The sequence below is a fragment of the Melanerpes formicivorus genome, unplaced genomic scaffold, assembly GCF_026170545.1.
Source record: "Melanerpes formicivorus ecotype bairdi unplaced genomic scaffold, bMelFor1.0.p_v2 SCAF_21, whole genome shotgun sequence".
NCBI classification, from domain to species: Eukaryota; Metazoa; Chordata; class Aves; order Piciformes; family Picidae; genus Melanerpes; species Melanerpes formicivorus.
Genome location: NW_027142373.1, coordinates 12,910,175 through 12,935,500, shown reverse-complemented (window position 1 = coordinate 12,935,500; position 25,326 = coordinate 12,910,175). Strand labels below are relative to the sequence as shown.

General features: G+C 51.5%; 1 protein-coding gene across 1 annotated transcript in view; it reads left to right on the top strand.

Annotated features, from left to right (window-relative positions):
* Window positions 1-25,326, top strand: part of LOC137447767 (myosin-3-like) — a 33,881-nt gene that overhangs the window by 4,529 nt on the left and 4,026 nt on the right. Inside the window, exons 3-34 of the mRNA XM_068151641.1 lie at window positions 378-521; window positions 605-761; window positions 2,570-2,597; window positions 2,679-2,787; window positions 3,649-3,741; window positions 4,404-4,467; window positions 4,551-4,649; window positions 6,779-6,882; window positions 6,963-7,101; window positions 7,631-7,749; window positions 7,929-8,078; window positions 8,529-8,699; window positions 9,399-9,708; window positions 9,879-9,955; window positions 11,633-11,720; window positions 12,598-12,715; window positions 15,228-15,351; window positions 15,443-15,579; window positions 15,657-15,912; window positions 17,220-17,462; window positions 17,823-17,999; window positions 18,077-18,222; window positions 18,310-18,400; window positions 19,620-20,009; window positions 20,114-20,240; window positions 20,428-20,546; window positions 21,143-21,339; window positions 22,216-22,399; window positions 22,918-23,083; window positions 24,109-24,233; window positions 24,432-24,737; window positions 24,823-25,026. Of these exons, the coding sequence (XP_068007742.1) occupies window positions 378-521; window positions 605-761; window positions 2,570-2,597; window positions 2,679-2,787; window positions 3,649-3,741; window positions 4,404-4,467; window positions 4,551-4,649; window positions 6,779-6,882; window positions 6,963-7,101; window positions 7,631-7,749; window positions 7,929-8,078; window positions 8,529-8,699; window positions 9,399-9,708; window positions 9,879-9,955; window positions 11,633-11,720; window positions 12,598-12,715; window positions 15,228-15,351; window positions 15,443-15,579; window positions 15,657-15,912; window positions 17,220-17,462; window positions 17,823-17,999; window positions 18,077-18,222; window positions 18,310-18,400; window positions 19,620-20,009; window positions 20,114-20,240; window positions 20,428-20,546; window positions 21,143-21,339; window positions 22,216-22,399; window positions 22,918-23,083; window positions 24,109-24,233; window positions 24,432-24,737; window positions 24,823-25,026 (4,962 nt within the window). The remainder of the gene's footprint in view (window positions 1-377; window positions 522-604; window positions 762-2,569; window positions 2,598-2,678; window positions 2,788-3,648; window positions 3,742-4,403; window positions 4,468-4,550; window positions 4,650-6,778; window positions 6,883-6,962; window positions 7,102-7,630; window positions 7,750-7,928; window positions 8,079-8,528; window positions 8,700-9,398; window positions 9,709-9,878; window positions 9,956-11,632; window positions 11,721-12,597; window positions 12,716-15,227; window positions 15,352-15,442; window positions 15,580-15,656; window positions 15,913-17,219; window positions 17,463-17,822; window positions 18,000-18,076; window positions 18,223-18,309; window positions 18,401-19,619; window positions 20,010-20,113; window positions 20,241-20,427; window positions 20,547-21,142; window positions 21,340-22,215; window positions 22,400-22,917; window positions 23,084-24,108; window positions 24,234-24,431; window positions 24,738-24,822; window positions 25,027-25,326) is intronic.

Here is a 25,326-nt window from a genome sequence, read left to right as displayed (position 1 = left end):
GTGTGAGTCTTGGAGGCTTGAAGGTAGCCAGGGCCAGCAGCTGTGCCTCTGACTACTGCAGCTATGAGCAGCAGCCACCTGAAGCTCATAAGCAGCAATAATGTGTAGAGAGGTCTGGTCCAGCACCTGTGAGGTTGTAGCTATCTCAGGACAATACATTTACATCCTGCTAATTTGGCTGTGCTGTGGAATTCCTGGCTGGCAGCAGTGCTCTGTGGCTACACAGAGCTATGTGCAGAGCTAAACTGAACGAAACCAGGACTCACAGCAGCCTTCCAGAGGTCCTTGCTGCCCCATGGCCATGGCTCTGTGGGTACACAGGGAAGGAGCAGACAGAGCTGCTGAGTCAAGGTTAACTCTTCCTTTCTGGATCCCAGACAGTTGTTGTCAAACCTGATGATGTGTATGCCATGAACCCCCCTAAGTTTGACAGAGCTGAGGATGTGGCCATGCTGACCCACCTGCACGAGCCTGCTGTCCTCTACCACCTCAAGGACCGCTATAGCTCCTGGATGATCTATGTAAGTTCCTTCCCATGGCAAAGGAGACAATCCAGCTGCCTGGGGTTGGAGGTCAGTGGCTCTTCTGTTCTTCTTCCCCACAGACCTACTCGGGTCTCTTCTGTGTCACTGTCAACCCCTACAAGTGGCTGCCGGTGTACAACCCGGAGGTGGTGTTGGCCTACCGAGGCAAGAAGCGCCAGGAGGCTCCTCCACACATCTTCTCCATCTCTGACAACGCCTATCAGTCCATGCTGACTGGTGAGCTTTTCCTTTGTGACCAGACTGTGCCAGAAACACTGCCTTGCATGGCTTGTATTAGTGCAAGCGTGGCCAGCAGGAGCAGGGCGGTGGCCGTCCCCCTGCACTCCGCACTGATGAGGCCACACCTCGAGTGCTGGGTTCAGTTTTGGGCACCTCGGTGCAAGAAAGACATTGAGGGGCTGGAGTGGGGGCAAAGAAGAGCAAGTAAGGTACTGAAGGGCCTAGAGAAGGAGTCTGATGAAGAGCAGCAGAGGGAGCTGTGACTGTTTAGTTTGAGGAAGAGGAGGCTGAGGGAAGACCTCATGGCTCTCTATGACTACCTGAAAGGACAATAGAGAGAGGTTGGTGCAGGTCTCTTCTCACAGGTAGTCAGTGATAGAACAAGAGGGATCAGCCCCAAGCTGCACCAGAAGTGGTTTAGTCTGGACATTAGGAAAAAGTTCTTCACTGGAAGAGTAGTCAAGCATTGGAACAGGCTGCCCAGGGAGGTGGTGGAGTCACCAAGCCTGGAGGTGTTTAAAGGTCATTTAGATGTGGCACTTAGTGATATGGTTTAGTGGTGATCTTGGTAGAGTAGGGTTAATGGTTGGACCTGATGATCTCAAGGGTCTTTTCCAATCTGAATGATTCTATGCCAAAGGCCATTCCTTCTCTGCCATGGGTCTCTTGCCTTTGCCATCCCTGACAGCCTGCTGACCCAGTTCCTTGTTCTGTGTCACGTTGTGAATTACCTGCTTGGCCTCCCAGCTACTGTACTGCGGAATCAGATGTGCTTGTTTTATCCCTAGGGCATGTAAACCAGCTCCAGATGGTTTTCCCTGTGCCGTGAGATAGACTTTTTATTTCTGAAGCAGCTCTGCAGTGTAGCTGTATCTGTGCTCTAAGTACTGAGCTAAGCACCTTGAGAGGTGCCACTGCCCGGGGCAGTTGCAGTTGGAGAGGACACACTCTCTGGGGTGTCCCTGGTCAGCACACCAGCAGGTAGCTGGCAGAGAGGAAGAAATATTTAAACCAAAATACTTGAGGTTAGTTTGAATCAAGTCCTGCCCCTTAGTAATAAAGGTCAAGAATGGTCAAAACAGAAGCAAAAAGGAGAGGGCAGGGTGGAGCAAAGGTGGAGGAGAGAAGCCAGAAAGAGGAGGTGTTGCAGGGTAAGGGCCTAGGGCCATAATTGAAAGAAGTTTTGCCAGAGAACTGGAGTGCAGTGGGATGGATCTCAAAGGGGCTGAGCACAATATAAAGGATACATTCATTCCCTTTCTTTGGTTCTGCAAATTTCTATACAGTTTGGGAGCACAGCTTGATTTCTTTCTCTCTTCTCCTGCTTTCTCCTCTTTGCCTCCTTTCTGAACTTTGTTTTCACCTCCCTCTGCTGATCATTGTTTGGGCTCCTGGCTGGGACCACAGGGAGATAACTTAGCTGGTACACAGCCCTCTGCCCAGGGGTTGTGGGCTCCCTTTGTGTGCAGGGGGGTCTGTGCAGGGGGAGAGCTGAGCTATTGTCTAGTTTTATATGTAATTTTTAAAATCTCTCTACTATCTTCCATACTTTCATATCTAGTTAGCAACAATTTCACTTCCCAGTTCTGGGTCTGTGTAGTTATTCACACTCTGAGGGCAAACTCCACATTCTGCCTGGTGCAAACCCACCACAAGAGTACAGGGAGGGAAAGAGAGGAGGAGAGGGAGTTTTGCTTGTGGAGGTTTTGTTTCATGGCCCTTGATGGGCACTAGGTGCCAGGCTGAGAAGCAGCACCTGCCCTGCAGCCTCCCTGACTGACTGCAGGTCTCTTTCCCTTTGGCAGATCGTGAGAATCAGTCCATCCTCATCACGTGAGTACCTCTGCCACTGTCACCTGGGTCTCCAGCAGCATGAGGGCAGATCAGCCTTCACTCTCTGCTTTGCTTTGGCAGTGGAGAATCCGGTGCAGGCAAGACTGTGAACACCAAGAGAGTCATCCAGTACTTTGCAACCATTGCAGCCAATGGGGACCTGGCCAAGAGGAAGGAGTCCTGGATGAAGGTGTGATGCAGAAAGGCTTGGCAGAGGGGCAGGTCAGGGTGTTGCCCCCCTGGGGCTGCAGACAGTGCTGGGGACAAACATTACCTCTAAGTGTGAAATAGCTTTTATCAGCTTCAGCCAACCTCATAAAAAGCAGTAAGGCTGATGAGGAGTTAGGACCACAACAAATAGGAGCCACCAGAACTGCCTCTGGCACTGTCAGCTATAGCTTCACCTGAACTGAGACCAGGTCTTGGTGACTGTTGTCCAGGAAGAATCACAATCATAGACTCACAGAATTGCCAGGGCTGGAAGGGACCTTAAGGCTCAGCCAGTTCCAACCCCCTGCCATGGGCAGGGACACCTCACACTACAGCAGGTTGCTCACAGCCACATCCAGCCTGGCTGCAAACACCTCCAGGCAGGAGGCTTCCACCACTTCCCTGAGCAGCCTGTGCCAGGCTCTCACCACCCTCCTGGGGAAGAACTTCTTCCTCACATCCAATCTCAATCTCCCCACTTCTAGTTCTGCTCCATCCCATCCAGACCTATCACTCCCTGACACCCTCAGAAGTCCCTCCCCAGCTTTCTTGTAGCCCCCTTCAGATACTGGAAGGCCACCATAAGGTCTGCAGTTTCTTAACATGGCCCAGGCTGTCCCTGTGGCTGGGAGATGAGAGCCCTGGCCATGGGAGAGATTCTGAGTGAGCCAAGATGAATGATTCAGGAGCTGTGCAGGGCGCTGCTGCTTGGCGCTGCTGCTTGGCACTGCTGCTTGGCACTGCAGTCACACTGCACAGCTGCAGTGCAATCAGCTGAGCTGCACCTTGCCCTACACAGAGCCCCTGGTGTTTTTCCATAACTATCCCAATATTCCTGCAGGGAATGCTTGAGGATCAAATCATCAGCACCAACCCACTGCTGGAGGCCTTTGGGAATGCCAAGACCGTGAGGAACGACAACTCCTCTCGCTTTGTGAGTCCTGCTCCTCTCTGCCTTCCTGCATTTCCCATCCTCCTTGCCTGCTTGTTACCTACAACTGGGAGCCACTGGGCTGGGGGAAATGTTCTTTCTGACAGATTTCTTGGTTGGTTGCCAGATGTCAATGTGTTTATAGCTGGTTCATAGAATCATAGAATCACAGAATCACAGGACGCTCTGCATTGGAAGGAACCTCCACAGCTCATCCAGTCTGACCCCCTGCACTCAGCAGGGACATCCCCAGCTAGATCAGGTTGCCCACAGCCCTCTCCTGCCTCACCTTGAATATCTCCAGGGATGGAGCCTCAACCACCTCCCTGGGCAACCTGTTCCAATGTTCCACTACCCACCTGGGGCAGAGCTTGTTCCTCACATCCAATCTCAATCTGCTGTGCTCTCATTTCAAACCATTGCCCCTGGTCCTGTCCCTGCAGGCCTTTGGGAACAGTCCCTCTGCAGCCTTCCTGTAGGCCTCCTCATAGCTGTGTGTGCTGCACCAAACTGTCCACCTTGATTTATCTTTGACTAAGATAATTCAGACTGATTCTGGAGAAGTTGTCCTTGAGATTCAGGAGAGGAAAGCACTCCAGTGTGCTGCCCTGAGAATGCTGCCCTGAGAATGCTGCCCTGACCTCTGCCTTCTGTCTGCTTGCCAGGGGAAATTCATCCGTATTCATTTCGGTACCTCTGGCAAACTGGCTTCGGGGGACATTGAGACCTGTGAGTACCTGGGGGGTGGCTTACTGCTCCACTGTGAAGGCAAGAAGAGCTTGAACAAATTCCTAAGTGCATCCACCTTACAGACCTCTTGGAAAAGTCAAGAGTCACTTTCCAGCTGAAAGCTGAGAGAAGCTACCACATCTTCTACCAGATCCTCTCCAATAAGAAGCCTGAGCTGCTTGGTGAGGACAGCCACCACCTGGTGACACTCGGCAGTAAATTCAGCAGGGGAAACTTTTCCCTAGGCATGCCAGCTCCACGGGGGAGGGCACAGTGGCACCTGCTGGCCTAGAGCCGTGTGGCACATCACCCAGCTGCCTCCCAGGCCGTGCAGGGCACCGAGGATCCCAGCATATGCTTACTTTTGCCATCCCAGCCCAGCACCCGGGGTGACCGAGTTGCAAAGCTGGACACAGCACTTCTGTCTCTCCATAATGGTGTCCCACTAGAGCTTACTCCACCCCCAGTTCAGATTCCCTGGTAAGGCCTGATGCAAACTGTGTGCAGGTGAGCTGCAGGGGTGGCTGATTTGCTCTGTCTTACCCCTTTCTGTCCTTGCTGCTGTGGAAGCTCCAACTTCTATGGGCTAGATCCAATGGAAAGGTCAGGAATTGCCTGGTGCAGGATGGGCAGATATCCTGGTGTACAAACCATGTCTGAACTCTTCATCCTGTGGGCACAAGTTCTTCCCCATTTTTAGCATAGCCCCTCCAGCCCTTTCCCCCTTCCCACTGCCATGACATGCCCTACCCATGCCCTACCCATGTCTGACATCTGTCCCAAACCCTTGGTCCACACAAGTAATTTCTGTGTTCATCCTCACTTCACTGTCCACACCTCCCAGCCACCCACAGAACATTTCCCAGGGTGGAGCTCCTATTTCCATCTTCCCTCCACATGTTTACCACCTCCCTCTTCCCTCTTGCAGAGAATGCCAGGGGGCTGTGCTCAGTGCAGGGGGCTGTGTCCAGTGCATGGAGGGCTTCTCTCTGCATGCTGCACAACCCCACTGCACACCTTCACTTCTCCTCTTACTGTGCCACAGGATTCAGGACAGAAAATGAGCTGAGAATTTTTGCCTTAGATGGAGCTCAGCAGAGGTTTGTGTTAGCCATATGCACCAGCACCCAGCCCCAGTGGGTGGAGGGAATGGATCAGTGCCATGTGTGAGGGCAAGTGTGCATGAGTCTCACCTACAAGGATCTTGCTCAAAAGCTGTGTCTTTGGATGGCCTTTGTTCCTGCTCTGCCAGTGCTGAGTGCTCAGCTGCCAGTTCACAGCATGTTCATAGAATCACAGAATGCTCTGGGTTGGAAGTGGCCTCCAAAGCTCACTCAGTCCAATCCCCTCTGCAGTCAGCAGGGACATCCCCAACTAGAGCAGGTTGCCCAGGGCCATCTCCAGCCTCACCTTGAATATCTCCAGGGATGGAGCCTCAACCACCTCCCTGGGCAACCTGCTCCAGTGTTCCACCAACCTCATGGTGCAGAACTTGTTCCTAACATCCAATCTAAATCTGCTCTGCTCTAGTTTGAAGCCATTGTCCCTGGGCCTGTCCCTGCAGGCCTTTGCAAACAGTCTCTCTGCATCCTTCTTGTAACCCCCTTCAGGTACTGGCAGGCTTCTATTAGGTCTCCCTGGAGCCTTCTTGTCTCCAGGCTGAACACCCCCAGCTCCCTCAGCCTGTCCTCATAGCAGAGGTGCTCCAACCCCCTGAGCATTCTCCTGGCCCTGCTCTGGAGCCTCTCCATCAGGTCCATGTCCTTCCTGTGCTGAGGGCTTCAGCCCTGCACACAGCCCTGCAGGTGAGGTCTCAGCAGAGCAAACTGTCAGAGTCACCTCTCTGGCTCTGCTGGCAATGCTGCTTTGGATGCAGCCCAGGATGTGATTTGCCTTCTGTGCTGCAAGCTCACACTCCCTGCTCCTGTCCAGCTTCTCATCCATCAGCACCCCCAAGTCCTTTCCCTTAGGGCTGCTTTCTATCACCTCCTCCCCCAGCCTGTACTGACAGTGAAGATTGTTCCAGCTCAGGTGCAGAACCCTGCACTTGCTGAGCCTCATGAAGTTCTCTTGGGCCACCTCTCCAGCTCATCCAGGTCCCTCTGGATGACATCTGGTAGGACTGAGAACCTGTCTGAGACCTTCTGCTCACCCAGTGGAAGGCAGCTGAATGTCTTTACTCTGTCTTGACTTTTAGTAGAAACCCAGGAGTGTGGGGAGGCAAAAGGATAAAGAGCCTGGGAACCCTTGCTGAGCTGCTGTTCCATGTGCACAGCCAGGATCTGGCTCTCACTCTCTCCTTTGCTTTCAGAGATGCTTCTCATCACAGCCAACCCTCACGACTACCCCTTCATCAGCCAAGGGGAGATTTCAGTGGCCAGCATCGATGACCAGGAGGAGCTTGTTGCTACGGATGTGAGTACCTTTAGCAAGCACACATCACACCACTCTTACCATCTCCACCCTCATGACCAGCTGATCTGTCTGGTGTGCAGGCAGCCATGGACATTCTGTGCTTCAGCCCCAGTGAGAGAGTGGGGATTTACAAGCTGACAGGGGCAATCCTGCACCATGGGAACATGAGGTTCAAACAGAAACCGCGTGAGGAGCAGGCGGAGCCGGCCGGCACGGAAGGTAAGGCCTCCTGGCTTGGGGAGGTGAATTTCCTTCTGGTTTTATAGGATTCCTCTCTAGAAATGCACAGAGCCTTGCAGGAAAGGAGCTGATCCTTGATGAACACAGAAAAAGGAAGTTGCACCTTCAACTCACCACCTGCATCCACTGTCTTCCTGATGTCTCTGCTGAGGGACCTTGTGCCCGGGACACCTTACTGTGGTGGTTGCCAGTTTCTGGTAACGCATCCGGATTTGTTCTGCTTGGGTGACACTGTGGAGAAGTGGCTGGAAGGGAAGACCACTCTGTTGTGCCATCACAAGGCACTCAATGGTTTCACCACACCTGCTGGGACTGCTGTAGCTGCTCAGTCACGAGGACCAGCCCTACAAGGCTGTTTGGAAATGTACATGAGAAAGATGGTCAAGTTTTGTGGATAGGGTAAAGCCAAGCAGTTTGGCAGGTTCCAGAGGGAGCTTGGGCTGGCTCTGGTGCACTTGATCTGTCCCAGCTGAGAAGAAAGGCTTTCAGCTTTCTCTCTGTTCTGCAGAGGCTGACAAAGCTGCGTACCTGATGGGCCTGAACTCGGCAGACTTGCTGAAAGCTCTGTGCTACCCCCGCGTGAAAGTGGGGAATGAATATGTGATGAAAGGCCAAACAGTGGATCAGGTGAGCGTCAGGGGGCAGCAGGGAATGTCCTCTGCCTAAGGGACAGGGGTGGTGCAGGTCTGAGGACAGTCAGGGCCACTAAGGCCTATGAGTGCACTCTGGGCAGGCAGAAGCTGTGTGTGGTGGAGGGCTGCTTCGCTCTGGCGGTGCTGTGGTGGTGCCCTGACGTCTCCCTGCAGGTGCTGCAGGCAGTGAATGCCATTTCCAAGTCAGTCTATGAGAAGCTGTTCCTGTGGATGGTGATGAGAATCAACCAGCAGCTGGACACCAGGCTGCCCAGGCAGCACTTCATCGGCGTCCTGGACATCGCTGGCTTTGAGATCTTTGAGGTCTGGCTTCCCACAGCACTCTCAGGCTTCTGGCTGCCTTTGAATGCTGTTTGTGTTGTTTGACTTTTCTCACCTCTCCTCCTCCTCACCCCCACACAGCCCTCAAGAATGGGGCAAATCTCCCTGAAGCCATTTCTGCCTCTGTAGATCCATCACCCACTTTGTAAGAGAAAAGGAGCAGCAGAAGTGTGGCCATGAAGCTGCTGCCTTCTTTCCCACAGAATCAGTATTTAGTGATATCAGGGTCACATTAGGATCACCTGTGCAGGCTGCTTCAACCATGTGCTGCACAGCACAACCATCCTGCAGGCCTGGACCACTCAGGACAGATCCTTTATGCTATTATCAGAACCCTTCAGGGATAGTCTACCTGACCTTGTCTTGCCAACTCTACAAAATAGATTGAAGGGAGTCAGTTTAACAATGTTAAGAGATTTACTTAAATATTAGTTCAACAGCCTGGAGCAGCTGTGCATCAACTTCACCAACGAGAAACTGCAACAGTTCTTCAACCACCACATGTTCGTGCTGGAGCAGGAGGAGTACAAGAAGGAAGGCATTGAGTGGGAGTTCATTGACTTTGGCATGGACCTGGCTGCCTGCATCGAGCTCATTGAGAAGGTGAGTTTCTCACACAGCTTGTGCAGCCACACAAATCAGATCATCAGATCTGGAAGAGTGTTTGTACCAAGTGCCTTCAATACAGGCTCTCTGGGAAGCCTCCAGGTCTCCTTACATCCTCCCTTCCTTTAAACATAGCCCTCATAGAATCAACAAGGCTGGAAAAGACCTCAGAGATCATCAAGTCCAACCTGTCACCCAACACCTCATGACCACTAAACCATGGCTTCAAGTGCCACATCCAATCATGATGACTTACCCACTGAGTGCAAGTGTGTTCTGCCCTCTACAGAGACACTCTTGTCTCTCTTCCACATCAGAACACACGGTCAATTCCTCGTCATATTTAGCTCAGTTGTCTGCTGGCTTTGCATATTGGTTTCAGGTTTTCCCCTCAGCTAAATCCAAATGTTAGAGAGCCTCATGTCTGCTTGCTCCTTCTGGACCAGGAGAAGCCACTGCTGTGTGCCTAGCAGTTACTGCACAGTTTTTGCTTGGCTTGCTTTCTTTTTTCAGCCAGTGTCTGTGTCCTTCAGAGCCCTATTTGTGACATCTGGTGCTTTTGAATATCTTGCCAGCTGTTTGCAGCAAATCTTGCTTGCTTGACCCCCCCCCAAGCTATTTCTCTGTTTCACTCACTCCATGTCATTGTAACTTGCATTCATCTCATTTGAAAACAACTTTTTTTTCTCTATTCAGCCCATGGGCATCTTCTCCATCCTGGAAGAGGAGTGCATGTTCCCCAAGGCAACTGACACCTCTTTCAGGGACAAGCTCTATGACCAGCATCTGGGCAAGTCCAGCAACTTCCAGAAGCCCAAACCCGCCAAAGGCAAGGCTGAGGCTCACTTCTCCCTGGTGCACTATGCTGGCACTGTGGACTACAACATCACTGGCTGGCTGGAGAAGAACAAGGACCCTCTGAATGAAACTGTCATTGGGTTGTACCAGAAATCATCTATGAAAATTCTATGCAGTCTTTATGCCACCTTTGATTCCATAGATGAAGGTAAGTAAGATGTGAGGATTATGCCTCCTGTTTGGAGTTTCCAGATGCAGCTATCACTTGACTTGAATCAGTGTTGTGTCAGTCTCTGTGTTCTGTTACATTCACAATTATAATGCTGCCACAGGGGTCTCCAGCAGCACCTCAGCTGGACCCTTCATCTCATTTTCCAGCTGACAGTGGTGCTGTTAAGAAGAAAGGAACCAAGAAGAAGAGCTCTTCCTTCCAGACAGTCTCTGTGCTCTTTCGGGTAGGTGTGCTCCCTGGCCCAGCGTGGGCCAGCTGCAGGAAGTGCAGAGAAGGGAGCTGTGCCCAGCCTGTCTGTGCTAGCTCACCATTCCACCTGCTCTGTGTAAGGTTACCTTTGGGATCTGGGAAAGCTTAATTTGAATTCAGCTTTGCTGAAGAGATCCAGTGGTGGAGAAGGGAAGTCATAGGGTTTGATCAGGTTGTACAGTTTCAAGACAGCCCAGAGGCTGTCTGGGCTTTGACCTTTGATGCTGACAGCACCCTTCCCTTCTTTGGCTGTAAGTGGCATCTTCCAGGATGTGGCTGTCTGGGTACAGGATGCTGTGTGGCTCTCAGTGCTTTGCAGTCAGTGTGGGCCATGCAAATTTCATGTTGCTGCCCCTTGATGCTGCTGTGACTCATCTGTATCTTGGAACGGGGTCAGCCTTTCCTGGCAGGATGAGGAGTGCAGCATCCACCTGGCTGACGTGGGCCCTGCTCAGAGCATGTCATTATTGCCTGAGATGACTAAACAAAGGCAGTCCTGGCAGAAGCTATCCTGCAGAGCTGATGGCTTCTGATGCCACAGGCAAACATGGATTTTGTGGCTCAATTCTCACAACTGATACATCTGGGTAACAAACCAACCAAACCAACCCATCATCCATTTGATCCAGAAAGAGCACTATTGGTATCTCAGAGTGTTGTTCACTCCTCTCCATCCTCATCCTTACCCAGCAGCTCCTATGATAGATTTCTAACCACCAAGGACAGCTTTTCATTCCCAGAGAGGAGGGAAGCTGCTCAGCTGTATCCACTCTTAGTCACTGTTCCCTTTACTGGTGCCTGCACAGGAGCTGCAGAGCAGTCACTACAAGACTAAGGGAAAACTTTGGAACTTTAATTTTTCATCAGAGTCTGTGGTGGCTTTAGGCTGATGCCTAGGAAAATGTTCCACAGATTGAGTAGAAGGTGGTGGAATGTAAATCATAGAATCACAGAATTGTCAGGGCTGGAAGGGACTTCATAGCTCATCCAGTCCCAACCCCCCCCTGCCATGGGCAGGGACACCTCACACTACAGCAGGTTGCTCACAGCCACATCCAGCCTGGCTGCAAACACCTCCAGGCATGAGGCTTCCACCACCTCCCTGGGCAACCTGTGCCAGGCTCTCACCAAAACAAATAAATTATCGTTGGATGTAAGGGGAAAATAATGATGAAGTCTAACTAACCCCATTGGTCTGGTCACTAACATCAAGTTAGTTGTATAAACTAACTCTTGCTCTTTTAGGCTTCTTCACTCTAGCAGATCCCAGCTGGTGCTTCGCTGGCTTGCTGACCTGGGCTGCATTTCTACATTGTGGCTAAGTGCTAGCAAGCTACTCTCTGCTCTTCTCTCTCTCTTTTCCCTTGTACAGGGTGGGGGGGAAGGGAGCAGGGAGGGGGAAGCTGCTGCTAACCCCTGATTTTGTCCAGGGGGGCTCTTGTGTGGTTTCTCAATTGTAAATGAATATCTTGTCCGTGTTCATTGCATCCCACACCTCTAGATGTTAGATCTTCTTTTGCTTTCCAACTGAGCTGGTCTGGCAGTTTTATTCTGGGGGTAATTTCAACCCTCCACAGAGTCAAATGGTACTGAGAATGTTTGTGTGGTGCCCTGAGGCATATTGGGATTGCAGGTCACCTTCTTCTCACAGGAGAACCTGAACAAGCTGATGTCCAACCTGCGAACCACTCATCCTCACTTTGTGCGCTGCATCATCCCCAACGAAACCAAGACCCCAGGCAAGTCATCCAGGTTATAGCTTGAGGCCTTGGGTCCTAGCATAAATAAAAGCCTTCCAGAGTACTAGAGAGTACCAGTGGCCTGGACAGTACCCACAGGGTTGGACATGGGGTGTCAGGGAGTGATAGGACTGGGGGGAATGGAGTAAAACTAGAAATGGGTAGATTCAGATTGGATGTGAGGAAGAAGTTGTTCCCCAGGAAGGTGGTGAGAGACTGGCACAGGTTGCCCAGGGAGGTGGTGGAAGCCTCATCCCTGGAGATTTTTGCAGCCAGGCTGGATGTGGCTGTGAGCAACCTGCTGTAGTGTGAGGTGTCCCTGCCCATGGCAGGGGGGGTTGGGACTGAATGATCCTTGAGGTCCCTTCCAGCCCTGACAGCTCTGTGGTTCTATGAGATAGGATTTTATGAATATTTTCATCCCATCCTCCTGCAAATCTCTATATAATAATCAGGCAAGAACAGTTTGCTCTTTGCTCTCTTGCTCCTTCTCTTCTTCCCCTCTCCTGTTTGGGTTTGCTGTGTGGGAGGCAAGGCCTGGTGCAGTGGGGACAGAGAGAGAGATATCGTAGGGGCACAACGCAGCCTTGGGGCTTGTTCCAGGGGTGAGGTGGGGCCCTGGGCCATTGCTGGCTGATATATAAACAGGCATGTGTATATATTTATACACTTCTTGCACTCAGTCTACTTTTTGTAACTATTCTTTTCATTTAGCTTCCAAATTGTGTGCAAGTGTTGTTGGTTACTCCTTTGGGGTAGTTCTCCAGCTCTGCCTGGTGCAAAACCAGCACAATGCACCTCAGTTAGAAGCTGGCAGGCAGAGCAACTGACCAGTGCCAGAGAAACATCCCTGTGTCCCCATGTTGCTCTGTCACAGGCCTGATGGATCACAAGCTGGTCCTGCACCAGCTGCGCTGCAACGGCGTTCTGGAGGGCATCCGGATCTGCAGGAAGGGATTTCCGAACAAGATTCCTTATGGGGACTTTAAACAAAGGTCTGTGGCAACCTTCTGGGGCTTGCATCCAGCCCACTTCATCTGAGAGAAGGCTTCTCTTCTCAAGGGAGCCTTCTCACGGGACAGCAATGTGCCCTTGTGGCCAAGAAGTCAAATGGTATCCTGGGGTGCATTAGCAAAAGTGTGGCCAGCAGGGCTAGGGAGGTTCTCCTGCCCCTCTGTTCTGCCCTGCTGAGTCCACACCTGGAGGACTGTGTCCAGTGTTGGGCTCCCCAGTTCAAGAGAGACAGGGATCTGCTGGAGAGAGTCCAACAAAGAGATAAGAGGATGATTAAGGGACTTGAACATTTCTTCTCTGAAGAAAGACTGAGAGACCTGGCACTCTTTAGTCTGGAAAAGAGAAGGCTGAGAGGGATCTGATCAATGTCTGCAAATATCTGAGGGGAGGGGGTCAAGAAGAAGGGGCCAGGCTCTTTTCAGTGCCACCTTGTAATAGGCCAAGGAATAATGAATATAAGCTGGAATACAGGGAGTTCCACCTCAACAGGAGGTGAGGGTGTGAGGGTGGCAGAGCCCTGGAGCAGGCTGCCCAGAGAGGTTGTGGAGTCTCTGCTGGAGGTTTTCAAAACCCATCTGGATGTGTTCCTGTGTGGCCTGCCCTAGGTGACCCTGCTCTGGCAAAGGGGCTGGACTGGATGATCTCTGGAGGTCCCTTCCAACCTCTACCATTCTGTGGTTGTGTGATTCTCAGAAAAACCAACAAGTCAGTCAGACAACTCTCAGGGAAAGGCTATTTTAGTATTTAACAACTATGGGAAGTATGAAGATACATCTCACAGCAGGAGCTGTGTGGGCAGTGCCCACCCATGCCTTCCTGAGTGCTTTGTGCCAAAACCTATTGTCACTTCAGGTCCATTTGAATGTGTGGGGACTCTGCTTAGGTTCTCAAAGCTGACACAAGTTTCAAACACGCATGCAGAGGAGGGTGGTGTCTACCACATCCTGTGTTTAATCACTACCTACTGGGAGTTTGAATAACCTTAAATAATTCCAACTAGAATGGTTTTACTGAAGGGAATTTGATCAGAGATCAGAGCTGAGTGGTTTCACAGCACTGGCTGAGTTGCTTAGAAGGGCAATGAAGCTGGTGAGGGGCCTTGAACACAAGTCTTGTGAGGAACAGCTGAGGGACATGGGGTTGTTTTATCTTCAGAGGAGGAGGCTGGGGAAGACTTCATTGCCCTCTACAGTGCTCTGAAAGGAGGTTTGGGCCAGGTGGGAGTTGGTCTCTTCTCATATACAACTGACAGGACAAGAGCAAACAGCCTCAAGTTGTGCCAGGGGAGGTTCAGTTTGGATATGAGGAAAAATATCTTCCCAGGAAGGGTTCTCAGGCCCTGGCACAGGCTGCCCAGGGAGGTGGTGGAGTCCCCATCCCTGGAGGGGTTTCAAAGCTGTGTGGATGTGGTGCTGAGGGCTGTGGTGCAGTGGCAGTGGCCGAGCAGCAGTGGTGCTTTGTGAGCTCTGGGGGAGTTGTTGGATTTGATGGTCTCAGAGGTCTCTTCCAACCTCTATAGTTCTATGATAGCCCTTTTCTGATGCCATTACCAAGCTTGAGTCACAAATGTAGCTCCATTTTACATCTAACTTAGTGCCAGGTGGCCCTCTCCTTTTGCATGGGGCTAACATTTCTACAGGCCAGATTCCTACCTTAATTCATAGATAAAATAACTCCATGAGCAAACAATTCTATCTCAGGACCTTCTATGCAGGTAAGACATTTCCAAAGGGTTGCTAAATTAATGGAAAGCCAGCTGGAGTCCTCTGCTTGTATCTGAACAAAGGCAAATGTAGGGTCAGATCTCTAGGAGCAAAGAGCACAGCACATGTACAGCACTGGACAGGCAGGGACATTGGAAAGGGACAAGTGGCATTTGGGGCACTTACTGAAGACTTCCCAAGGCAGGGATGTGGGTGGGCAGATTGGTGTGTGGGTAAACAAAAGCATGATGAAAGAAGAGGGGGTGGAGTTGTCTCTCAACATAGGACTGGGAAGTCCATTGCTAGGTGCTGTGTCTGGTTCTGCTTTAGACCCTTTGGGAGGTCTGTGAGAAGCTGGATATGGTTCAGAAAAGAGATGCAGGATAAATGTGAACTCCAGTGCAGCTTCCTTGCCTTGCTCTGCCCTGGCTCCAGCACCTCCACATCTCTCCTGTGTTGAGGTGCCCAAAACTGGACACAGCACTCGAGGTGTGGCCTCCCCAGAGCTGAGTCCCAGGGGACAATCCCCTCCCTGCTCCTGCTGAACACAGGATTGCTGATCCCAGCCAGGATGCCTTCGGCTTTCTTGGCCACCTGGACACTACTGGCATCCCCAGGTCCCTTTCTGCCAGCAGCTTTCCAGCCACACTGCCCCAGCCCCTCTATTGCTTGGGGTTGTTGTGCCCCAAGTGCAGGCTCTGGCACTTGGCCTTGTTGAAGCTCCTCCTGTTAATGCTAGCCATGGATCCAGTGATGCCAACAGCTAAGCTTTGGTTCTTCCTTTGGCCAGGTACTACCTTCTGAACGCCGCTGCCATCCCAAAGGGGCAGTTCATGGACAGCAGGAAGGCCTGTGAAAAGCTGCTCTCCTCCATTGAGATAGACCATTCTCAGTACAGATTTGGGCACACTAAGGTAAACACTTCCTTTTTCCACACAGTGAGAAGTCGTTCACTGCACTGAGCTATGAGCCCAGCAGGGACTGGTTGCTGTCCCTTGGCTGCAGGTGTTCTTCAAGGCAGGGTTGCTGGGCGTGCTGGAGGAGATGCGAGATGATCGCTTAGGACAGCTGATCACACGGACACAGGCCTTATGCAGGGGCTACCTCAGGAGGCTGGAGCTGAGGAGAATGTCAGATGGCAGGTGAGTGTCTCCTGCCAGCCCTGGATTCTCAGGGAAGTGCTTTTCTTTGCAGTGCTGATGGAGCAGTTTCATTCCAGGGAGTCTGTCCTCTGCATCCAGTACAACATCCGTGTGTTCATGAACGTCAAGCACTGGCCCTGGATGAAACTCTTCTTCAAGTTGAAACCCCTCCTAAAAAGTGTGGGAACTGAGAAGGAATTGGCCACAATGAAGGAAAAGTTTGAGAGGATGAAAGAAGAGTTGGCTAAATCAGAAACCAAGAGGAAAGAACTGGAAGGAAAAATGGTTGCTCTGGTGCGAGAGAAAAAGGAGCTGCAGCTGCAAGTCCAGACCGTGAGTAGCTCGACCCCAGATGGATAGGATAGGATAGGATAGGATAGGATAGAATAGAATAGAATAGAATAGAATAGAATAGAATAGAATAGAATAGAATAGAATAGAATAGAATAGAATTAACCAGGTTGGAAAAGAACTTCAAGACCATCCAGTCCAACCTATCACCCAGCACCATCTGATCAACTAAACCATGGCACCAAGCACCCCATCAAGTCTCCTCCTATACGCCTCCAGTGATGGTGACTCCACCACCTCCCTGGGCAGCACATCCCAATGGCCAATCTCACTTGCTGGGATGAATTTCTTCCTAACATCCAGCCCAAACCTCCCTTGGCACAGCTTGAGACTGTGTCCTCTTGTTCTGGTGCTGGTTGCCTGGCAGAAGAGACCAACCCCCACCTGGCTACAACCTCCCTTCAGGGAGCTGCAGAGAGCAAGAAGGTCTCTCCTGAGCCTCCTCTTCTCCAGGCTAAGCAATCCCAGCTCCCTCAGCCTCTCCTCACAGACCTGTGCTCCAGACCCCTCCCCAGCTTTGTTGCCCTTCTCTGGACACCTTCCAGCAGCTCAACATCTTTCCTAACCTGGACACAGGACTCAAGGTGTGGCCTAACCAGTGCTGAGTACAGGGGCAGATATTGCTCTTCAGGTCACATCACTTTTGTCTGAGTGTTCAGGGAAGAGCTGAGGCCACACCTCCAATTCTGTGTTCATTTTTGGGCCCCTCACTCCCAGATGATCATAGAGGGGCTGGAGCATGTCCAGAGAATGCAAAAAAGCTGGGGAAGGGTCTGGAGAACAGGGCTGGGGATGACCAGCTGAGGAACCTGGGGGTGCTCAGCCTGAAGAAGAGGAGGCTGAGGGAGACCTCATTGCTCTCTGTAGCTCCCTGAGAGGAGGCTGGAGCCAGGTGGGGGTTGGGCTCTGCTCCCTAGTCTCAGGTGATAGAAGGAGAGGAAATGGCCTGAAATTGTGCCAGGGAAGGCTGAGGTTGGAGAGAAGGAAAAATGTCTTTGCTGCAAGAGTGGTCAGGGATTGGCAGAGGCTGCCCAGGGAGGTGGTGGAGTCCCCACCTGTGAAGGTGTTCAAAACAGCTGTGGCCATGGCGCTTCTGAACGTGGTTTAGTGGCCATGGTGGTGCTGGGATGCTGGTTGGCCTGGATGATCTTGGGGAACTTTTCCAACCAAAACAATTCTTTGACTGGGAATTCTGTTATTTGATGTTCCAACTGCATAATGAGCAGGTGGCTTCTGCAAGTGTCAGTCCCCATGTGACAATGGAGCACACCTCTGTTTTCTCTATGAAGGAAACTGAAAATCTGGCTGATGCAGAGGAAAGATGTGACCAGCTGATCAAAGCAAAGTTCCAGCTGGAGGCAAGGATAAAGGAGGTCATGGAAAAACTGGAGGATGAAGAGGAGATAAACGCTGATCTGGCAGCCAGAAAGAGGAAACTGGAGGATGAGTGCTCTGAGCTGAAGAAAGATATTGATGACCTTGAGTTAACACTGGGCAAGGGTGAAAAGGAAAAGCATGCCTCTGAGAACAAGGTGCTTTGTATTTCTGCTCTTTGCACATTCAACAGTGGTTGTTCTGTCTCTGTGTAGGCTAGGAAGGTGCAGTCAGCTTGGGCAAGAACATGATTTTGTGTAAGGAAATCTGTGGGCCTGGTGCTGGATTTGGTCACCTGTACTGTGCACAAAGAAGTGCACTAAAATGAAAGCTCAGAGTTGCTGTGTGACTTCAGAAGGGTTGATGCATGAGCAGAGAAGGTGCATGGTCTGACCATATAGTGCAACTCAGGAAGTCTCTCTGGTAGTCCAGCAATAAGTTCATTGCCTTTGGGTGATCACAGGGCTGTATAACCCCCCAGATTATCAATGACCTTCAGGTACTTTCCTTTACATTAGGTTAAAAATCTAACAGAAGAAATGACAGATTTGGATCAGACCATTGCAAAGTTAGTCAAGGAGAAGAAGGTCCTGCAAGAAGTCCACCAGCAGGCACTGGATGACCTGCAAATGGAGGAGGACAAAGTGAACACCCTCACCAAAGCCAGAATCAAGCTGGAGCAGCAAGTGAACCAAGTGAGCATGCTGCACAGAAAAAGGGGGAGATGCTTCAGTGGTTCCACCACTCACCTTTATATCTGTCTGTGCTACAGGTTGAAGGATCTTTAGAGCAGGAAAGAAAAGGTTGTATGGATCTTGAACGTGCAAAGAGAAAGCTTGAGGGAGACTTGAAACTTGCCCAGGAAGCCATCGAGGATCTGGAGAACGATAAGCAGCACTTAGATGAGAAATTAAGGAAGTATGAGAAGAAGCATTAGAGCCAAACTCACTGCTTGTTTGTACCTGGATGCATTTTGTGTTTATTAAAAGAAGATCTCCTCCACAGGAAGGACTTTGATTTCAACCAGATGCAAAACAAAGTCGAGGAACAGCAGCATTCAGGGGCTCGGCTGCAGAAGAAGATCAGAGAACTGCAGGCAAGAGCCTTTGTGTCTGCTTCACCTCTGCTGTTTGCCTGCTTAACCCCTGGTAGCACAACTAATGCTTGTCCACAGCTGGTGACCAGCCACAGCCACTGCCTCCACACCTTGTGGTAATGGCCTCCACACAGCTGTGACGGGCTGAGCCTAGCTGGCTGGCAGGTGCCCACCAAAGCCACTCTAGTGCTGCCTTCTTCAGGTGGACAGGGGAGAGAAAATGCAACAGGAAGCTCGTGTGTGTTTGGTTATGGAAAGAGAAGGGCAGGGAGAGCTCCTTCACCACTTACTGTCATGGGCAAAGCAGAAATCAGCTTCACCTATTACCAAACAAGAGTATGATAAGGAGAAGTGAACCCAAATCTCGAGAATCCCTCCCCACACCTCCCCCTTCTTCCCAGGCTTAACTTTGCTCCTGATTGTATCTACCTCCTTCTCATGAGTGTCAATGGAGGACAGGGAATGGGGTTTTGGTCAGTACATCAGACATTGTCTCTGCTGCTCCTCCTCAGTGGGAGGATTCCCCACAGGGTCACAAGTCCTGCCAGCAAACCTGCTCCAGTGTGGGCTGCTCTCCATGCGGTCACAGGTCCTGTGCCAGCAGCTGGGTTATAGCCTCCTTTGGGCATCCACCTGCTCTGGCCTGGGGTCCTTCATGGGCTGCAGGGTGGACATCTGCCCTGCTGTAATCTCTGAGAGCTTCAGGAAAACAACCTGTGTCACCAGGGTCTTCACCATGGGCTGCAGGGGAATCTCTGCTATGACCTCTGGAGCACTTCTGCCCCCTCCTTCTCCACTGACCTGAAGAATTCTTTTCCTCTTGTCTTAAAGATGTGATCCCAGAGGTGCTATCACCATCACTGATGGTCTCAGCCACTGGCAGGTCTAGCTTGGAGCCAGCTGGCATTGCTTGTCTTGAGTATAGGGGAAGCTTCTAGCAGCTTCTCACAGAAGCCACCCCTGCAGCCCCCTGCTACCAAAGCCTGGCCACACAAACCCAACACACCAAGGAAAGCTGGGATCTAAAGTTAGTCTGGGTGGGCCTGTAGGTCTTTTCCTGTTGGTCAGCCTGCACTGCAATGCCCAAGCAGTAAAACTCAAAGGATCTTGCTTTGCTCCTAGTCCCCAGAACTTGGCTTGGGGCTGTGACACATTAACCTAAGCACTGAGTCTGCTGTCCCCTGGGTAAGTGCTGTTGTGCTGGTTCCTTATCATCCAGGCCCACGTCACAGAGCTGGAAGAGGAGACACTGAGCGAGAAAGCGATGAGGGTGAAGGCGGAGAAGCACTGTGCCGAGCTGGCTCGTGACCTTGAGGGCATCAATGCCAGGGTGGAAGAGGCTGGAGGAGCCAGCACTGCTCAGGCAGAGCTGGACAAGAAGCGCGAGGCAGAGTTCCAGAAGATGCGCCGGGACCTGGAGGAGGCCACGCTGCAGCACGAGGCCACGGCTGCCGCCCTGCGGAAGAAGCACGCGGACAGCACCGCTGAGCTTGGGGAGCAGATCGACAACCTGCAGAGGGTGAAGCAGAAGCTGGAGAAGGAGAAGAGTGAGCTGAAGATGGAGGCTGACCACTTGGCCAGTAGTACAGAGGCCATTGCTAAGTCCAAGGTGCTCCTTTATCAGCGCAGTCCTTGCAGTGTCCCCGGTGCTGGCTGCCTGGAGGGGAGCAGCGCAGCAGCAGGCACAGGCCACACTTCCCTGCTCTCTTTCAGGCTATGCTGGAAAAAAGGCACCGCAGCCTGGAAGATCAGCTGAGAGAGATGAGGGCCATGGTTGAGGAAAACCAGAGAAATACCAACGAGATGGTGATGCAAAAAGCCCAGCTCCAGTCAGAGTCAGGTAAGGAAGGCACAAAGATCTGCTGAGGGAATCTTTCCTTCCTCCAGTAGCAGAGACAGAGCTAACGTCTCCCCTGAGTGAGACCTAAGTGGTCCCCGGGTAGGTAAGCTGCTTCCACTTGTTACTGACTGCTGTTTGTATCTGAATGTCTAATCCAGTGCTGGCAACTTGTCTCCTCTTGTCACAGGTGAGCTAAGTCGTCAGCTGGAGGAGAGAGAAGCTCTAGCACTGCAGCTGTCCCGAAGCAAGCAGGCAATTACACAGCAAATAGAAGAACTTAAAAGGCAGCTAGAGGAAGAGAGCAAGGTAGTGCGGACTCTGAGTGTGTGCCAAGGCTTCAAAACCTGTCAGATTCCTTTAAAATACCCTTTGGGAAGCTTCTGAGCAGTGTTGCTGCAATGTAACTCAACAGCATGAGTGCTGGGCAGGGGCTCTGCAGAGCACTGGGCTCTGCAGGTTAATGTGGGGCTCACTTTTGGTGCACATTTTCCATGGTTTTAACTGGAAAGCCTGATCTCCACAGGAGAGCAACGAGACTGGGGAAGGGACTGGAGGGAAAGTCTGATGAGAGAGGCTGAGGGAGCTGGGGGTGTTCAGCCTGGAGAAGAGGAGACTCAGGGGGGACCTTACCACACTCTACAACTAATCTGAAGGGCAGTTGTAGTCAGGTGGGGGTCAGGCCCTTCTCCCAGGCACCTTGTGACAAGAGGAGAGGGCATGGACTGAAGCTGTGCCAGGGGAGGTTTAGGTTGAATGTTAGGAAGCACTTCCTGATGGAAAAGGGAATTAGACATTGGGATGGACTGCCCAGGGAGGTGGTGAAGTTGCTGTCCCTGGAGGTGTTTAAGGCAAGACTGGATGTGGCACTCAGAGCCATGGTCTGGTCCATGGGTCCTGTTTAGGCCAAGAACGCCCTGGCCCACGCCCTGCAGTCTGCTCGCCACGACTGTGACTTGCTCCGGGAACAATATGAGGAGGAGCAGGAGGCCAAGGGGGAGCTGCAGCGAGCCCTGTCCAAGGCCAACAGTGAAGTGGCTCAGTGGAGAACCAAATACGAGACGGACGCCATTCAGCGCACGGAGGAGCTGGAGGAGGCCAAGTGGGTGGAGGATGAGAGGAACAGAGAGGAACAGTGCAGGAGCTGTGTGCATTGCCAGGAGCACAGACCTGCTTTTAGTAGCCTGACCAAAATGATTTTACTGGGGTTAATTAACTTAATTAAAAGTTACTTCTGGGGGTCCTAGTGGGTGAGAGGTTGACCCTGAGCCAGCAATGTGCTCTGGTGGCCAGGAAGGCCAAGGGCATCCTGGGGTGGGTCAGAAGGGCTGTGGTTAGTAGGTCGAGAGAGGTTCTCCTCCCCCTCTACTCTGCCCTGGTGAGGCCACATCTGGAATCTTGTGTCCAGTGCTGGGCTCCTCAGTTCAAGAAGGACTTCAGGGCACTGCTTGAGAGAGTCCAGCACAGAGCCACAGAGCTGCTGCAGGCAGTGGAACATCTTCCTCACAAGGAGAGCCTGAGGGAGCTGAGGGCTCTGTAGCTTGGAGAGGAGCCTGAGATGTGACCTCATTGCTGTTGCTAAAGCTGTGCAGGGTGAGTGCCCAGAGGCTGGAGCCAGGCTCTGCTGGGGGATGCCCAATGCCAGCACAAGGGGCAGTGGTGGAAGCTGAGGCAGAGAAAGTTCCATGGAAACAGGAGTCAAAATTTTACCCTGTGAGGGTGCCAGAGCCCTGGAGCAGGCTGCCCAGGGGGGTTGTGGAGTCTCCTTCCCTGGAGATATTCAAACCCATCTGGATGTGTTCCTGTGTGACCTGCTCTAGGTGACCCTGCTCTGGCAGGGGGGTTGGACTGGATGAGCTTTTGAAGTCCCTTCCAGCCCCTAACATTCTGTGACTCTGTGATACCCTACTCTTTACATGATGTCTGTAATACACTGAGTTATTTTAACCCCATGCTTGTTTTGTTTATATTCCTTAAGGAAAAAGCTCTCTCAGCATCTGCAGGAAGCAGAGCGGCAGGCAGAGGCTGTGAATTCAAAGTGTGCCTCCCTGGAGAAGGTGAAGTTGAAGTTGCAGGGGGAGGTGGAGGATCTGACAGTGGACATAGAGAGAGCAAACACATTGACTGCTGCCCTTAACAGGAAACAGCAGAACTATGATAAGGTGAGAAGTCAGCACAGCATCTCTTAGGCTCAGTCTTCTAGAAGGCCAAACTAATGCTCCCTACTTAAGTCAATGCTGAAATCGAGCTGAGTCTACCCTGGAGCCAGGCTCTGCTGGGTGATGCCCAGTGACAGCACAAGAGGCAATGGTGAAAGCTGAGGCAGAGGAAATTCCATGGAAACATCAGGGAAAATTTGTTTCCTGTGAGGGTGCCAGAGCCCTGGAGCAGGCTGCCCAGGGGGTTGTGGAGCCTCCCTCCCTGGAGATATTGAAAACCCTCCTGGATATGTTCCTGTGTGACCTGCTCTAGGTGATGCTGCTCTGGCAGAGAGGGTTGGACTGGATGAGCTTTTGAAGTCTCTTCCAGCCCCTAATATTCTGTGACTCTGTGCTTTATCAGTCCTCTAAAGCAACAGGACTTTGTCCTGTCTCCAGGAATTGCAGTGTTTATCCAGTACAAATAGCCACAAAGTGTCTTCAGGAGTGGCAGGCCATGGCACATGGAGCATCTCTTCCAGGTGGTGGCAGAATGGAAGGGCAAGTACGAGGAGAGCCAGCTGGAGCGGGAGGCTCTCTCCAAGGAGTCACACTCACTGCACTCAGAGCTTTTCAAGGTGAAAAGTGCCTGGGAGGACAGCTTGGAGCAGCTGGAAACAGCCAGGAGGGAAAACAAGACCCTGAAGCGTAAGTGTTGGCCTTGGCTGCCCATCAGCTGCTCCCAGCCCTGCCACAGCCAGGCCTGCTACTGGCTGCTAGAGGCACTGTGACAGGACTCTGCCTGCACCACTGACTCCAAGTGAGTGGAGAACAGACAAAGGTCTCACCAGAAGCTGTTGGGCAAGTTTGTGAAGTGACTAAGCTAAGACAGCCAATGTTCTGCTCTCCGTTATCTGCTGCACCGATGAAGGGCATTTGGGTGCAGAGGTGATGCCCTCAGGAACCTGTACAGCTTCCAGCAGTGAATGTTACAGGTGCACTGTGAGATCTGTAGTGTAAGTGTGGTGGACCCAGAAATATAGACACGTGCAGACCCTGACATCTGAGACTCTCACAGACCTCTGTGGGGCTGAGCAGGGGAAGGGACACAGGCAGGAAGAAGGGGCAGGGCAGAGGCACCCATGTGTCCAGTGCTGCATTCACTGCACTGTGTGGCCAGGCTGGCCCAGGATGGGGCCATGGTCTCTGGGCCTCTTGGCTTGGGAACACTAGTGACCTCCAAGGAAGGAGTTTTGACAAGGGCTTGTGGTGCCAGGAAGAGGGACAATGGCTCTGAGCCAGGAGAGGGCAGATTGACACTGGAGATGAGGAAGACATTGTTGAGAGTGAGGGTGCTGAGACACTGGCACAGGTTGCTCAGGGAGGCTGTGGATGTCCACTCCTTGGAGGTGTTGAAGGCCAGGCTTTGAGCAAGCTGTGCTGGTGGGAGGTGTCCCTGCCCATGGCAGGGGCTGAAGCTGAAGGTCCCTTCCAAACCATTCTGAGATTCTATGATTCAGATATCTTCCAGGCTGTCTGTAAGGAGGGTTATGAAACCACATTGATGCCCCTGTGCTTGTGGCATCCTGCATCAGCTGGCTGTACCTGGTGTAGCCTTGTGGACATGTGTGCATACAGATGTATGCAGGTGTACAAGAGAGGAGCTGAAAGTCCCAAAGCAGAGAGTTCAGCACATGTGGCTTCCACAGGCTGATGCCATTCTTATCTCACAGAGGAAATCACTGATCTCACTGAACAAGTTACTGAGAAGGGCAAAACGATCAGAGAGCTCGAGAAAGCCAAGAAGCAAGCTGAAGGAGAAAAATCCCAGCTGCAGTTAGCTCTGGAAGAGGCAGAGGTGAGTTAGTGTAGCTATTACTAGAAAAAAGAGAGAGCAATCAGAACAGCTTTCTGTTCTCTCTCCTGGGCAGTGCCTGGGTGCAGGGTTGATTGCCACAAACTTTGGGGGGCTGTGTGGAGTCACTGGGTGGCAGCAGGACTCTGGTGCTCTCTGAAGTATTGCTTTTGTGTTTGTTTTTCCTCTTTTCCTTTAAAGGCAGCTCTTGAGCGTGAAGAGGTCAAGACCCTTGGTGTCAACCAAGAGCTGACTCAGATTAAATCAGAAATCAGCAGGATTGCTGAGAAAGATGAGGAGATCAGCCAGTTAAAAAAGAACCATCAGAGGACTGTGGAGACAATGCAGAGCGTTTTAGATGCTGAGATCAGGAGCAGAAGTGAAGCCCTGAGGCTGAAGAAGAAGATGGAAGGAGACCTGAATGAAATGGAGATCCAGCTGAGCCATGCCAACCACCAGGCTGCAGAGGCACAGAAACACCTGCACAGCATCCAAGGAATACTCAAGGTCTTGTTTTACCTTTCTGATTGATTTCTTTTTAAACACAGCATCCGAGAAATTAATTAGGACATAATTGGCTTTTCATGCTTAGGACACTCAGCTGCACCTGGATGATGCTCTCAGGACTCAGGAGGACCTGAAGGAGCAGGTGGCCATGGTGGAGCACAGAGCAAACCTGCTGCAGGCTGAAATTGAGGAGCTAAGGGCAGCCCTGGAGGAAACAGAGCGGTCGAGGAAAGTGGCAGAGCAGGAACTGATGGATGCCACTGAACATCTGCAACAGCTCCATACCCAGGTAGTTTGCTGTGCTAAGTGAGATGTGGTTTTGGTCCAGAGATTCACAGAGTAAGAAGGAACAGTAACTGATGGTCTCTGTAAGAGATCAGAGACAGAATAGAATAGGATAGGATAGGATAGGATAGAATAGAATAGAATAGAATAGAATAGAATAGAATAGAATAGAATAGAATAGAATAGAATAGAATAGAATTAACCAAGTTGGAAAAGACCTTTGAGCTCATCCAGTCCAACCTATCACCCAACACCATCTAACCAACTAAACCATGGCATCAAGTGCCTCATCCAGTTTCCTCCT